Source organism: Acomys minous, assembly GCF_964271855.1.
Source record: "Acomys minous genome assembly, chromosome: 10".
Lineage (NCBI taxonomy): Eukaryota > Metazoa > Chordata > Mammalia > Rodentia > Muridae > Acomys > Acomys minous.
In genome coordinates this window covers 95,578,290-95,594,619 of record NC_140491.1, presented here as the reverse complement: position 1 = coordinate 95,594,619, position 16,330 = coordinate 95,578,290, and the positions used below count along the sequence as shown (strand labels likewise).

At 44.9% G+C, this 16,330-nt stretch overlaps 1 protein-coding gene across 2 annotated transcripts in view; it reads left to right on the top strand.

Annotated features, from left to right (window-relative positions):
• Positions 1-449: 449 nt before the first annotated feature.
• The window catches only part of CD302 (CD302 molecule), a 30,098-nt gene continuing 14,217 nt past the window's right edge, over positions 450-16,330 (top strand). The window contains exons 1-2 of one of the 2 annotated variants that reach the window (XM_084799802.1): positions 450-718; positions 13,749-13,859. In XM_084799802.1, the coding sequence (XP_084655928.1) occupies positions 658-718; positions 13,749-13,859 (172 nt within the window). In that variant the 5' untranslated portion in view covers positions 450-657. The remainder of the gene's footprint in view (positions 719-13,748; positions 13,860-16,330) is intronic. The other variant, XM_084799801.1, reaches the window with a different exon arrangement.

Sequence of the window (16,330 nt, the reverse complement as noted above, 5' to 3'; positions counted from 1 at the left end):
AAATCTTCCCTGTTCGATTGTTCTGTTTTACTCCTGATACAGTAACTAGTGACAGAGAAATGTTTCCTAAGAGGCATAGTCCACTGGGAGGGGCTTGTGAAAAAAGGAGGTTAAGGTTGCTGACACCACCTTCACCCAATGAGCAAAGTCCATCACACCTGGTCCCTTCCGTACAACTCTTGCCAAAAAGGGCACAAACAGAATTCTACGGAGAAGAAACATCTGGCAAACGGAGACGGAACACTTGGTTCCTGAATTGGGTCTTAGACTAGAGATAATAGTCAAATGCCACAAGCGCTGTGGTTTAGTCAACAGTGTTCCACCAATGGTCGGTTCCTAGTTCTGATTCTTGCTCCAATGTTACGTAACATGCTAACATTTAGGGAAGCTGGCTGAAGGGTTACGGGAATTCGATTTTGCAACATTTTTAAAAGTCTGAGATTATTCCAATTCAAAAGGAAAGTTTGGCTTTAACAGAAAGAAGTTGGAGCCTGCAGCCCGGCCAGTCGCTTGGGGATCTGGGCGTCCCATCTGTGTGACCCTGGCCTCCTCCACTCCCCCGCCTCGAGTAGGAGGCGTCGCGGCTGTAGCTCCCGGCTCTGCGCACCCGACAAAGCACCGCCCCCAGCCCGCTCTCGAAGCCGAAGCCGCGCAGTCATGCCCCACGCAGCGTTGTCCACGCTCCTGCTGCTGAGTCTCGCCACTGCCACAGTCGCTGGTAAGCCACCCCTGCCGCCGCCCCCACCACCACCCCGCCCCGAGGACGAGGACGCAGACTCCTCGCTCCCACCCCAGCCTGCTTGCCCTGTGGCCTGACCATCCCGCACCCACCCATCTCTCTGGGTGCTGGGTGGCTTCGGAGAGCCAGACCCGGGGCAAAGGCCAAATCCGAGGACCTGTCACCCTCTTCCACCGCGTCTGCATCCTCAGCTCAGACCCCCAAGACAGACGGTTGGCTAGCTGGAGGGCAAAGGCACTTAGAGCCCCTCGAAGGGTGGCAGCAGGAAAGGGGTGAGGCCTGGGGGTGGTGGGAGGAAGCAGGCCCCGTCCTTTGGCTGGTGGGCAAGTTGTTAAAAGAGGAAAAGAGTTCAGCCAAATAACTTCTGTTTCAAGAGGAAGGAGAAAAGGCCAGGCTGGGATCCTTACTACAAAAACTGTGCTTTTGAGAAACCTTTGGTGGGCTGGTACACAAGTGACATCTGAAAAATTAGACATAATTAGTCACTTGCAAAATGACTGCCGAGGAAGACAGACAATTCCACCGAGCATGTGTTTTTCTTTAAACAAGCTTTCCGTGGAGGCATGTCAAAAATGTTAATGGGGAAACTCTGGGGGAGATTTCCTTCCAAAAAAAAAAAAAAAAAAAAAAAACACTATCAATCCAACGTTTCCGAGCATGAAAGAACAAAATAAACAAGAATTAAGTGAAGGCTTGTGTCTCCTTCAGTAACAGGATTATGCAAGAGATTGTTGCCTCCTGGATTGCACTGCACTTTAAAATAAATTTCTATATGAAGCCTGCTGGCAGCAGGGGATGTTTTAAAGGCCCTGGGTATTGGAGAGCTAGAACAGTGAGCAGCCAGAGCTTTCGAGCTGTTTTCCTGGGCCCCCCGCAGAGCAGCGCTTGTGGCCAGTTAGACTGTCCCCTGCCTATCTGAGGAACAGAAGCAAGATGTGCCGTTCACATTGCATACATTAATTTTGTCTATGGCTGGACTCGAGCTTCTGAGAAGTCGGGTCTGACTCTGGGTCCTCGTTAGGCCACCCCGTGTTATCCAAGACACCCGAGCTCCCTCTTAAGTTCCAGAGTATTTCAAAACAAAACAAAACAACATTTTTGCTGTTATTACTGTTGCACCGGGTGAGATGGTACAGTGGGTAAATATGCTTGTTTTGCAAGGCTAGTGACCTGAGTTCATTCAATCTAGAAGAAGAGAAAAGACTCCATAAAGTTACACTCTGACCTCCACGGGTGCATTGCAGCCACACTGCTCCCTCTTCCCTCCCCACCTCCCTCCCCCCAGCCCCCACCCTCACAAACACAGTGACAGCAAGTTAAAAAGGAAGAAAAAAAAAACATTCCGAGGCAATTTGGAAAGAGAGTGAGTTTGTGGATTTTGGTATCAACTGCGGAGCTGTTTTGACCAGCTGCAGAGGGCAAGCTTCCTCAGGTCACTCTGGTCTGGAGTCTCTCTGCTAGTCAGCGTCTTTAGTCAGGAGACATCAGTGTAAGGAGGTGCAGGAAGCTGGGTAATCCCAGCCAGCACTCAGGGAGGCAGAGGCAGGCCGATCACTGTGAGTTCGAGGCCAGCCTGGTCTACAAAGTGAGTCCAGGACAGCTAAGGCTACACAGAGAGACCCTGTCTTGAAAAAACAAAAAACAAACAAACAATAACAAAAAGAAAAGAAAAGGAATGACTATGAGCACTTCTAAGCCGAGCTGGCCAGCTTCTCTGCTCCTCAGGGATGTTGTGAGTGAGCAGCAGGTGAGAGCTCCATCTCTCCTACAGGCCTGGAAAACCCTGGTCTCCTTCCCTTTGCTCTTACTGTAGAACAGGAAGTGCAATTGCATCAAGGGAGAACACCCTAAGAGTACCACTCTGCTGGCGGTTCATACTTCCTGAGCACATCTTCATGCAAGACGGAGAGGGCTCATCAAGAATTAGGCTTAGCTGAGTGGCAAGGTCGCCACACACAAAGAACCTCAACAATGTCAAGTACAGATGTAATGCTGATGTGGAAAGCACTCTTATTTTTTTTTTTTTCTATTACTTCGGAGTATGATAGCAAAAGTGGGCTTGTTGGTTTTAGTTATTGGGCTCAAAATTCACCGTGGTTAAGACATCCTTTAACTTTTGAAGGTTCCAGGGCAGACCTATATGGAGCTTCTGTGGTTTGGCTTTTTGTTTGTTTGTTATTTGTGCTGCTGGGGATCTAAGCATGGGTCCTCATGTCACGCAGAGCAAGTTCTTTCCCCCACTGGGCCACCTCCTCAGATGCAGAGGCTCTCTGTCACAGGACATGTGCTCACAGGGATGTGCCTGGGACTACTGGGGCACTGATTTCCCATGAGTGGTACGGGAGGAGTGAATGTAAGTCCTCGGTCTGTGCCCCTCGTGTGGGTCAGAATCTAGGGCTCTGACTTTGAGGGGCTGTTACCTGCAAGCGGTGGCTTCCCCCACCCCCCACCCCACCCCGGCTTTTCTCTCTTGCTAGCTCACTACCCTCCCTGCTCTTCACTAAAAGTTTCTTCACCCTGATCTTTTGGGATCTCCAACCTTCTGTTTCTTCTACACAGGCTGCTTTCCCCCTCGTTGCCGACTCCTTCCCCTACCCGTTTAGATCTTTATTATTATGGGATGTCCTAAGTTCTTCTCCAAACGCCTACACTCTCTGTTACAGCTCAGTGTTTTATATTCAGGCTCTAGTTCATATTCTCGTCCACCACACGTCTTCCCGGGAAGACGCTCTTTAACAGCAGGAACCTCGCTGTCCTGAAGGGCTTTGTTTTATTTTGATGTGTCTTTAAACTTTATTTTATGATAAAATGGTTTTTTTTTAATGGATCATTTAAAAAGTACAGGGGTCAGTTGCATTGTTGTTTTCTTTCAAATTGTATCACTTCTCCCTGACTTTATAACTGCATTTAAAACATTTACAACCTCTAAATGCATCGAGGTCACTTTTTATTACCATCGTAGGTGGAGCAGTTCTATCCCAAGGGAAATGATCTCAGATTAGATGTAAGAATGCTTTTATAAATTTTAATTTTAATTTTCAAACAAACGAGTGAATTCACAAATAGTTATTGCTTTAGGATTTCTTTCATTGTTGAGAAGCTGTTAAGACTTTGCTGCTGTGTTGAAAATCAATGCTGCCACTAAAAAGCCTGTGTCCCATCTGCACAGCTGTGCAAGGTCACAGCCACAAACCTGATACAGTTATTACAAGGCTCAGAACTCCTATTGATAGTTTTCCCATGATACCTCACAAATCCATCTGGAAAGTAGGAGTCATATTTGGCTTTATTTTTTACTTTTTATTTTTCTTTTTTTCTTTTTTCTTTTTTCTTTCTTTCTTTTTTTTTTTTTTTTTTTTTTTTTTTTTTTTGGTTTTTTTGTTTTGTTTTGCTTTGCTTTTGTTTTTTCGAGACAGGGTTTCCCTGTGTAGCCTTGGCTATCCTGGACTCGCTTTATAGACCAGGCTGGCCTTGAGCTCACAACGATCCACCGGCCTCAGCCTCCTGAGTGCTGGGAATAAAGGCGTGCGCCACCACTGCCCAGCCATATTTGGCTTAAGACAAGGTCAAGAAAGAACAATTTTTGCATCATCCATGTCAGATACATGATTGCTTTCATGGGTTATTTTAGATTTTGAGGAGAAACAGGAGACTTAAGCCATAAATAAAATAAAATAAAATAAATAGTGCCCAATGAGAAAGGCACAGATGACAGACCTCTTCAATGCACAGCTGTCATAACAGTCCATTGAGGGGGCTGGAGAGATGGCTCAGTGGTTAAGAGCCCTGTCTGCTCTTCCAAAGGCCCTGAGTTCAATTCCCAGCAACCACGTGGTGGCTCACAACCATCTATACTGAAATCTGGTGCCCTCTTCTGGCATGCAAGCTCACAATGCAGGCAGAACATTGTATAAATGACAAATAAATAAATCTTTAAAAAAAAAAACAAAAAAAACAGTCCATTGAGGATGGGTGTGAGGGCAAGAGCTGGAAGTGGACATCCTGGGAGGGTGAAGAGGAAGAATGATGCTGAGGAAGGACCAGCTTAGGTTCTTTGGGATTCGGCAGATCTTGAAGCCCGCCCACAGCCACAGAACCTATGGTTAGTTGAACATTCGGACCCCCTGCTCTCTGGACACATAACACATGTAATAAACAGCCTCCATCCTCCTCTTGTCTTGCTGAAGTTAGCCTGTGGAAGGGAATGAATGTTAATAAGAGAGCAAAGCGTTGCTGAACTTAGCTTGGCAATACAAAATGCACCGTGGGGATAATGTTCCATTCGCTTTAGCACATGATACATTTAGGTACATAGTCTATAAGAAAACTGTTGGAGCTAAGTGCGGCTTTTAACTTTTCCATGAGACTACTACTAAGTTTCTACACATATTAAACTAACAGAATTATGAAACCGTCTCTAAAAGCATCAGATAAGATGCTAAGAATAGCAGCCTGTCTTTCGGGATGTCGTGAAGAAGTAGGAGTTACAGAGGTGAAGTGTGCAGAGAGCTTTGGGGGCAGTTTCTAATTATAGCTGACTTCTAGCCACAGTGCTAGCATGGACGGTGACACAGGGCAGCTTTCCGCTCATGAGGTCTTCAGCTGTCCTCACGGGAGAGGCAGCCTCTTTGGAAGACTGTCCCTAAGCCAAGCGATGCCTTGAGTGTGTCTATCTGGGCTACACACTGACCTGTAGCCTTCAAGGAGAGGTTTCCTTTTTCAACTAGAGAATGCTAAAATGAGCCTGAGCAGAGGCACCTGAAAGTTCCAGGTGAGTCAACAGTGTATCTTCTGCTTTTATCACTTGTAGCCTTTTCTTTTCTTTTGATCTTATCATAATTATTCGACAATGGTGTTGAGAAATAACTTGCCCTCCTCCTCCTCACTATGCTCGCTTGCTTGCATCTCAGGAACCTTGGGTTTCCTATTTGCTCTATCTGACCTCAGTGTCAGGTATTTGGTACTTAGAAGTATCTGTGATTGGCAGCCTCAAAGATGTTCCTGAAACTTCTTATCATTTGGTGTTTACTTACTTGTACCTCACCCCCGGCACCCCACCCTCCAGCCCCCCTCACCCCCCACCCACACTAAAAAAGGCCTGGCCTACTTAATTATGGTTGTTAGATTTATGTGTCAAATTGTGTGCATTACAAATAGATGCCTAAACAGCCGATAAAACACTATTTCTGGATTAGATTAGCCTTTGAGAATTTCGCCGCTGAACCACTAAATGCTGAGGTTAGCATTTGTGTCCGTAAGGCTTAGTAAAGGACATCTCCCCTCATCAGCCTGGCCTGGCATCATCTACTCCCTTGAGATAGAACAGGAAGGCAGAGGAAGGTCAAATTCCTGTCTGGCCTGAGCTGAGGCACCATTATAGCAAGTCAAGGCCTTGACCTTGCAATAGTCACACCTGGTCCTCAGGCTTTTGGACTCAGGTAAGAATTTATGCCATTGTCCCCCACTCCCTGACCCCATCCTCAGACTTTCAGACTAGGGCTGAATATAAAACCATCACAAATTCTCCAAACTGCCAATGATAGGCCATGAAGGGTTGGTTTTGGGTTTGTCTCTTTGTTTGTTTTGGGCTTCAATAACTGAGTGAGGCAGATAGATAGGCAGGTAGAGCAATGGATAAATAGATGATGGATGGATGGATAGATAGATAGATAGATAGATAGATAGATATTGGAAGGATAGGGGATAGCTGGCCAATCTTTCTTATATTGGTGCTATTTCCCTGGAAAATTCTAATACAGTAGCCAATAGGATATCTTAGAAATGATTGACAACCAAGAGTGGACTCCCTGTGGTTTTTCACTTCCGCCTTGCACCATGAATCTCTAACTCTTGGGAAGCCATCTGCTTTACTAGTTACTTTTCTCCTTTCTGGGACCCAAGACCTAAGAGGAGCATCTTAGTGGAGGGTGAATTTTGGCTCATAGTTTGAGAGTAAAATAATCCATCACGTGGCTGGAATGACGGGGGTATGAAGTTGCTGCCTCTCATATCTCACCATACCAGGAAACAGAGAAAAGGCAGAAAAGGGGACCTGGTTGTAACCCCCAAGCCCACTTCTTCCAACTAGGTACCACCTTCCAAAAGTTTCACAGCTCTCCAAACCAGAGAGCTGGGGACTAAGTCTTGAAATGCGCATGCTCAAACCAGGATGTTCATGCTTGGTTTCCATAGGTTCAGCCATCTCATAATACCAAGTGCACTCAGCCCAGCTTCTAGCATCCTCATAGAACTAGCGTTCCCAATGCCGTTATAGAGATCAATTCTCGGCTGCGAGTTCCTGTAATATAGAAAGACCAGAATTTTATGTTTTCAGCATACGGTGGCACAGAATAAGTCTCTCATTGTTAAATGGAAAGTTGCAAGGAAATACTGGACCACAGCATAACTGGAAGCCAAAAGGCGAATATCAATCATGTCAGCTGGGTCTCCAGCATTATGGCATCATCTGGGCTCCACCAGTGTTGGGTAGCTCCGTCCCTCCAGCCCACAACACAGATGACCATTGGCTTAGACCAGCTGCTCTCAAGGTCGGCAGCTTGGGTTGGTAGGTGTCCCGTGTTTCTGGCCATCTCCTGTACGCTAAGAGTATGCTAAGTGCATCCTAAGGTCTCACCTTCATAGCTATATACACAAACTCCAAGCTCCAGGCAAGGACTCTGACCCTGTCACACATTTCCTAGCTCTGACAGCTTCCTAGAACCTTGGCACAATCCTCCACACTGCTTGCCCTCATGTGTGCATCTTGTGTGTCTACAATAACAGCACTCTATAGACAGTGGCAAGTTCTACCGACAGATGATAACCTGGCCCCCTTGTACCACAATCTACAATAACCTTTCTATATCTCTAAGGCTGAACATAACAAAACGCATGTCTAGGCAGCTGGGATGCCCAGGGTGGTTTTTTTGTTCAGGAGCAGGTTTGCATTGCTCTTCCCTGGTGTTCTCAAGGGTTGGAGCCTTGTTTTCACAGCACCTTTCCTGCTGTGGAAGGAGGGCTCTTTGATCCTTAGCAATTACCGACACTGCATCCACATCTACTTTACCCAACTTCTAACCTCCCTCCCTGTCTTCAATACCAAACGGCATGTTTCCCATAACCCTTGGGCTTCACTTCCTGTTCACTCTCCTCGTAAATCCAGCCAAGAGCAATTAGCAGTATGGCCATGACACAAGCCTGAAGGCCATGCAGTTTTGAAATTTTCCCTTATCAAACAAATCCGTCCGTCATGCTTTAATTCCCCTTAATTCAAAGTTTTCAGGACAGAGACAAAATGGAGCCAGTTTGTTTGCCAGACTGTAACACGATTAGTCTCGGAGCCTTCATGATCACAGCCCTCCCAGCTATATCTCTTAAAGCCTTCCAGGACTTCTCTAGCGTCTAGCTCCAAGTTCAACACACACACACACACACACACACACACACACACACACACACACACACCCGCCGCAAAACCTAAGAAATGTGGTCAGGCTTCTGCCGGCAGCAACAATGACCCCAACTCTCATGATCAACTCTGTGAGTTAGCTTCTTGTCTCACAGCTGTGACCAAACAACTGAGCAGAGCGGCCTAGGGGAGAGCTTGTTTTGGTTCATAGTTTGCGAGTCCGGTGAGGAAGGAAAGGCATGATGGGAAGGATGGCTCATCACCCAGGTAGAGGGAGTGTATGGATGCTTACTTGCTCATCTCTGTGGGCCAGAAAACATGGGGAGGACAGGAAAGGATCCACACAAAAACAAGGCCACTTGCTTGAGAAATAAACGGATCAAACACATGACTCCATAGGGGACATTTCACACTCAAATCAAAATACATAGGGACTCCCCAATACTAATGTTGTGAGAAACCGAGGCACCGTTCATAGGACCGCGCCTTCCACTCATCCAGCTGTAGTTGAGCGTTCAAGCGACTGCTGCCCTAGGCAACACATTGATCGCATCCACATTGGAAAAACCCCAGCCAAACAACCCAAGAAGGCTGCTGCGTCCAGTTCTTAATCACAGACACTAGCTGAGATGCTGTTTTTTGTTTTAAGCTGCTCACTTGTTACACAGAAGTAGATCTTAGAAAGGTAGCTTCAATTTGACAGAATCTAGGGTTATCTGGGACATGGGCCTTTGGGGATTATCGTGATTGTATTTGTTGACGACTTACGCCTGTTGTGGGTGGTCCTGTTGGTTCCCTTCCTGGGATCCCGGTCTGTATAAATAGAGGAAGGGCTGAGCATGCGTGCATGGCTCTCTACTTTCTGGTGGGGAATGCAATGCGACTAGCTGCTTCAAGCATCTGCTGCCTTGATTTACCCAGCATGATGAACTAAACCTTAGGATCTGCGAATAAATCCTTCTGCCTTTAGTCGATTTTGTCAAAGTGTTCTATCACAGCCCCGGCAAAGGAAACTACAGCACCGTCTAACCTGGTATTTTGCTTCTGTTGCTTTTGTGTATCTGTACCAAATAAATTATACTGTGTAAGAAGACAGGGTTCTTACTTTGCGTTTGTTCACTATAGAATTCCCAAGTACCTAGATCGGGACTGCTTTCATCCTTGTTTTACAAATAAACTAAACCACATCAGAGGAATGCTTAAGTAAGGGACCCGAGATCCTGTTGGCAATAGACTTTTTCCACAACCTAATTTGCTCGCCCAGAGCCATTCACTGCCTCACTCCTCACTCACATGATTTTCTGGGTTGTGTCCCAGACAGCAGAGTGATTGTTAGTGACGATGTAATCAGATTTAAGACCCAATCTCTACTGACTTGCAGTTAATAATCAAACTGAGGAAATGGTTAATTACAATATAAAACAATACTGAATGTGTCCAAGACTTCACGTGGTAACACAGCCTCTTCTGAATGACAGTGGCTAGCTATGGGTCTTTGCTGTTTGAGGCTGGGGGCTTTGTGGTGTGTTTTTTGTTTTGTTTTTGTTTGTTTGTTTTGCTTTGCTTTGCTTTTTTAAGTAGCCCTTGCAGGCCTGGGACTTCATCTGACCTCTTTTATCTTGTATGGTCTTAATTCTTTTTTTTTTTTTTTTTAAGATTTGTTTATCCATTATGTATACAATGTTTTGCCTGCATGTGTGCTTATACTCCAGAAGAGGACAGCAGATCTTATTACAGATGGCTGTGAAGCCACCATGTGGTTGCTGAGACTTGAACTCAGGACCTCTGGAGGAGCAGTCAGGGCTCTTAACCTCTGAGCCATCTCTCCAGCCCTAACAAGTTTACTTTTTAAACAGTGAACTAGTCCGGTGTCAGGAATGGCAGTAAGGTCAGTTTAGTTAAGTTTGGAGGTATAAGAAACTATTGAGTTTCAAAAAGAACAGATGAACTCAAGGCAAGGCATTTGGAGATGATTGAAAGAAATTGGTATATGAAGTTGAAGAAGAGGATTTATTCACTCAGCTAAGTAGTTTTTATCCTTACTGTAGGTCTCTATCCAAGGGAGGAAGGCATCCAGAGTAATCATGATTGACAAAAACCTCATATTCTGGGCATCTTGCTTCATATTAGGCAATGTAATATGTGGTTTGCATGCCTTATCTATGTTAACAGCAATAATCTAATAGGGTTTCTGCTGTGATGAGACACCATGACCATGTCAAGTCTTATAAAGGTTAGCATTTAATTGGAACTGGCCTACCGTTCAAGGATTTAGTCCATTGTCTTCATGGCAGGAAGCATGTGGAGGCGCAGGTAGACATGTTGCTGGAGATGGAGCTGAGAATTCTATACCCATATCAGCAGGAGAGGGAGAGTGAGAGGAGAGAGAGAGAGAGAGAGAGAGAGAGAGAGAGAGAGAGAGAGAGAGAGACTAGCCTAAGCATCTTAAACCTCAAAGCCCGCCCCCAATAACACACTTCTTCCAACAAGACTACACCTCCTAATGACGCCACTCCCGATGAGCCTATGGGGGCCGCTGTCATTCAAACAACCACACCAACCAAATAGACATTCATCCCTTTCTCCCCCAGAGAACACAGGAAACAAGATAAGCTGTCCAAGATGAAATCCTTTCTGTTCTGACATCTAATGCTTGCTCTTCCTGCTTGTTTACATTGTCAATGGATGGCTTACATGAGAAACATCTGTGCAAGGGAAAACTGGAATAAACTCCAGGGCTCATATGTCAAAGAAGACAATAGGGAAAAAGAGTCTAGTCTGTTCCTTCCAAGATGAAAAGAAAATGGTTCATGGTCTGGAAGTAGATTTAAAGATATAAAATGTCTTTTTTTTTTTTAAGGTTTCTCTGTGTAATAGTCCTGGATGTCCTGGACTCGCTTTTGTAAACCAGGCTGGCCTCAAACTCACAATGATCTGCCTGCCTCTGTCTCCCGAGTGCTAGGATTAAAGACATGCACCACCACAGCACACCTGGCTTTTTTTTTTTTTTTTTAAAGAATTTTATGGCTGGGCGTGGAGGCAGAGGTAGGCGATCACTGTGAGAGCAGCCTGGTCTACACAGTGAGTCTAGGACAGCCAAGGCTACACAGAGAAAACAAACAAACAAACAAAAGGCCAGGTATTCTTATAAGGAGCAGAGGCAGAGCATGAAAGGGAGTTGACTGGGTGCTGCTTCTCCAGAAGAGAAGGCTCCTGGCTCCTCTGGTACAAAGCTTCCACTAAATGCCTTGTTTTCAGGCCTTCTCAACTTTCGCCCTGCACACATCTGCCATCTCCAACCCCTCAGTCTTTATGGATGTTATTGCTTTGTAAATATTAGGATTATGCCACCAGGTTGTCACAATGTGTAATGCAAGTGTTTATAAAACGGTAGAAAAAAAAGGGGCCTGGCAAGATGGCTCAAAGGGTAAAGGCACCTGCCACTGAGCCTGAAGACCCACGTTTGATACCATGAACCCACGTGATGGAAAGAGAAAACTGGTTCCCATAAGTTGTTCTGTGATCGTCACTTATACGTGGTGGCATGCATGGACTTGTGGTGCACATGTGTCCCCTGCCCCCAACACACAATGACAAAAATATAGTTTTTGGTTTTGTTTTTGTTTTTGTTTTTTAAAGATATCCAGGCATGGTAGCTCATGCCTTTAATCCCAAAACTGGGGAGCCTGAGGCCAGCCTGGTTTACATAGCCAGTTCCAGGCTAGCCAGGGCTACCTAGTGAAACCCTGTCTCAAAACAAACAAAGAAAAAGGACAACAGGAAAGAAAACTACCTGTATATAAAGTGAATTGTATCTTAAGATACTTCCTTATCCTAGTATATTTTGAATGATTTCACTATTAAAATTGGCAACACGCAACTCACACTTGGAATGTTTTGAAGTGAAATAGTCATTAGTTTATCCTAGTTGACATAGAGGCTAATGAGACTTTTAATCCAATGTGACTATGTATGATAGTTCCTCTTATGATCCATCCATCTTGTTGCTCTGGCTTCGTATGGTACTTCCTTTGACCGCATGGTAGCCAATGTAGTCTAGCCAATAGGAAAGGGAAAATAAGGTATGAGGAACACTTTCCTTTCTTGACTGACTTCGGCTCACCCCTCATCTTCAAGAAAACTGGGGGAATAATCTATCGGTGGCAATATGCTCTGTGCTATCAGAGGCCATGGTTAAGTACTAGGGGTAACTTATGCCATAGTCTGACCTCAGTAAAACTGAAAATGTTGAATTAATTGATATTAATGTGGCTGGTTACTCAGCTCTGATCTTTATAGGAGTGCTTGCCTCTATTCCTATATTAAAATGACAATACATACAGAACTTAAAAGTAAAGTATTTGTAGGTAAGATCTTGCTGATTTTATGTAAACTTAGAGGAATGTGTTGTGTTCTTTTGTCCACTGAAATTAGTAAGTCCCTTTCTATTCCTCCAACTTGTTTCAGTAAAATTGAGTGATGATATTTTGGGTCCTAGGCTTAAAAGTTTTGTATCTTCATAATGAACAAAAGAAACCAAGGTAGAGACAGAGATATTCCCTCCTAAATAGCAGGAGCAGAAAAGGGATGGCTCAACTTCATAGAGCTAGAGAATCTCTATTAATAAGTTGTTAAATTAAGAAGGTATAGGGCACTGGCAAGGTGGCGCACACCTTTAATTCCAGTACCCGGGAGACAGAGGCAGGCGGATCTTTGTGAGTTTGAGGCCAGCTTGGTCTACACAGTGAGTCTAGGACAGCCAGATCTATCACACAGAAAAACCCTGTCTCGGAAAAAACAAAAGCCAAAAACAAACAAAGGACATTTAAGGCTTGAAAAATGTAGCATAGTGGGAGAGCAGGTGGCCAAGCATACTTGAAGTCCTAAGTTCAAATCCTAACCACCACCAAACACACACACACACACACACACACACCAAAAGAAGGAAGATATGAACATCAGTCATGCTTGTGCAATACTAAAATTTGCCTTAATATTCACAATCTAGATACTGTCTTCTGTTCTTGCAAGTAGAATTTAAACAAAAAGATTTTTCAGAATTCTTTTTTTTTCCTTTTCTTTTTCTTTTTTTTTTTTTTTGTTGTTGTTGTTGTTTTTGGTTTTTGGTTTTCCAAGACAGGGTCTCTCTATTTAGCCTTGGCTGTCCTGGACTCCCTTTGTAGACCAGGCTGGCCTCAAACTCACAGGGATCTGGCTGCCTCTGCCTCCCAAGTGCTGGAATTAAAGGTGTGTGCCACCATGCCTGGCCAGAATTCTTTAGACTTTAAAAATTATTATATACTACAAAAGATAGCTTTGAGAGAGGAGCTTTTCATTCTGATGAGTTGGGTTCCTTGGTGGGTGGGTGGCGTGGTGGCGATGCTTAATTTGGATGTCTGAGTTGCTGAACAACCAAGAGATTTGTAACCACACTATGAAGTAAGAAGCCCTACCTGTAAAATAAAGAAGAGTAAATTCCTCTTACACTGGTTGATTTCTTGTTTTAACAAGGGAAATGACTTGCATGTGTGGACTTTTAATATTCAATATCCTTAGCACCAGGAACCCATTTTAATAGTATTTTTTTTCTTCTCCAAATAGACTGTCCTTCATCCACCTGGGTTCAGTTCCAAGGCAGCTGTTACACTTTTCTTGAAGTCACCATCAACGTGGAGACCATAGAGGACATCAGGAACCAGTGTATTGGCCATGGTAAGGAGCTTTAAAAGTAATAGTGTTCCTAATTTTGTTTACCTGTGTCCCAAGGACTGATGTGCAGACAGTGGAATCGAACATATACTTTCTTCTTGGTTGGAAAACAGTTGTTGGACAGCACTGCCCAAACTGGAATGGAATGACAGAGCCATAGCCACATCACTATCTAGTCACTGTGTGTGCTGTGACAGTGTCACATGAGAGACCCTGACTGTAAGAGGCTGATAAGCTAGAGCAGTGGTTCTCAACCTTCCTAACGCTGTGACCCTTTACTACAGGGCCTCACATTGTGGTGACCCCAAAAAGGGTCATGACCCACAGACTGAGAACAGCTGACCTCCTCACTTCCCTCCAACAGAGGACAGCTCTCAGTGTTTGTTGCACAGAACGTCAAGTGTGGAATGAGAAGGAATAAGGAACATTTTTTGTTTTGTTTTGGTTTTGGTTTTGGTTTTTCGAGACAGAGTTTCTCTGTGTAGCCTTGGCTGTCCTGGACTCACTTTGTAGACCAGGCTGACCTCGAACTCACAGAGATCTGCCTGCCTCTGCCTCCCAGAAAGCTGGGATTACAGGCGTGTGCCAGAGTTTAAGGAACTTTTTCTTAAAGACTCTTACCCAAGTTTTATAAGTTGTGTGTGTGTGGTGTGTGTGTGTGTGTGTGTATGTGTGTGTGTGTGATTCTACTGACCCAGTGTAGCATATACAACCTAAAACAGATGTTATCAACTAACACACATGCCTTTTGCAGCATTTACTGTGGGTGATGCATTGCTTTCAACTGTAGCTTTTCAACAATGATATTAGAGCTAATTATGCGTGCACTGCTTCCTCTCCCTCTCCCCTTCCCTCCCTCCCTCCTTCCCTCCCTCCTTCCCTCCCTCCCTCCTTCCCTCCCTCCTTCCCTCTCTCCCTCTCCCCTTCCCTCCCTTCCTCTTTCCCTTTCCTTCTCCCCCCCTCCCTTCCTCCCTCTCTGGCTCTTGCTCTCCCTCTCCCTCCCCTCCTCCCTTTTCCTCCCTCCCTCTCTCTCTCTTTCTCTCCCCCCCCACACACTTTTCTGATCAGGGACATGGAAGGAAGACACAGGGGAAAAAAACGTTTAAAAACAGAGCTATCCATTCAACTTAGCTTGTAACCACTGATGACATGGAGAGTCACTTGTCTATGTGCTAATGTTTTGCCTGCGTGTATGCATGGCCGCCACATGTGCACCTGATGTATGAGGTCAGATGCAAGTGTTGGATCCCCAGGAATTGGCGATATGGTTGTGAGATACCATATAGATTCTGGGACTCAGACCCCAGTACTCTGCAAGAGCAACCAACAACCCTTGAGTCTGCTCTTGCACGGTGTCCTTAAGTGAAAGTTAAGTTTAAACAAGCTGACGATTCAGAACATAAACGGTCTGAGTACATGAATTTAAATGACCTCAGGGCAGAGCAGAGAATTTATTTGGCTACTGGGTCAAAGGTCAGTTAGTGAAAGTGGAGTACAAGCATTTTCAGCAAAATTCATTCCCTGTGTACCAAGCCTGCCATTGTGCCTAAGCACATGATAGTTTGCATGGCTTTACCTACCACAGCAAACCTTTTGAGCTGTTTGTTTAGTCTCCTTTATCAAAATTAAATTCAGTTCTCTGTTGAATATAATGCAGATTGATAACAACAGAAGCCAAGATTGGAACCTAAGTCTGGTGCTTGTACTTAGGACTGCTCGCTTGCTCTTGCTCCATCTGTGTCTGTCTGTCTGTCTGTCTGTCTGTCTGTCTCTCTGCCTGTCTGTCTGACTGTCTGTCTGTCTCTCTCTCTCTCTCTCTCTCTGTCTCTGTCTCTGTCTCTCTGTCTCTGTCTGTCTGTCTGTCTGTCTGTCTGTCTGTCTGTCTGTCTCTCTCTCTCTCTCTCTCTCTCTCTGTCTCTCTCTCTCTCAGGACTGGCCTCTGATTGTGTCAGTCTTCAAAGATGCCACCTTCCGTCCTGAGCACTCACTCACATCTTACAATCTATTTGCCCTCCTCATGACTCTAGGCTGGCCTTTGTGAATTGCTTGATCATTTCAGTGCAACTCATGTGACATTCAGGGGACATCTGACGTCTAGACCTTAAGACTAGTAAAGTTTCTGGAAGCCAAGAGAAGTGATTGATTCAAGGAAGAGGAAATAATTAGCTGTGTCAAATGCTTCTCCCCATTCAGGAGGGTGGGGGTCAGGAACTCATTTTTGGATATACTAATGTGGGTATAATTCGTGATTTACACAGAAGTCTCAGGCACCTCACAGCAAATTCCTAACTGAAATAGATTCAAGAGAGAAAAAAAAAAGGCAGGGAGAAAGGCTGGGAAGACTCCTCTCTTGCTGAAAAATCCACAGGCACCAGGGCAGAAACTGCAGAGGAGCGATGACGTGTAACAAGAATAAGTTTAAGGTGGCAGAGTAGCTGGCACCAGCTTGTCTTAACCCTATAGGTCCGTTCTTA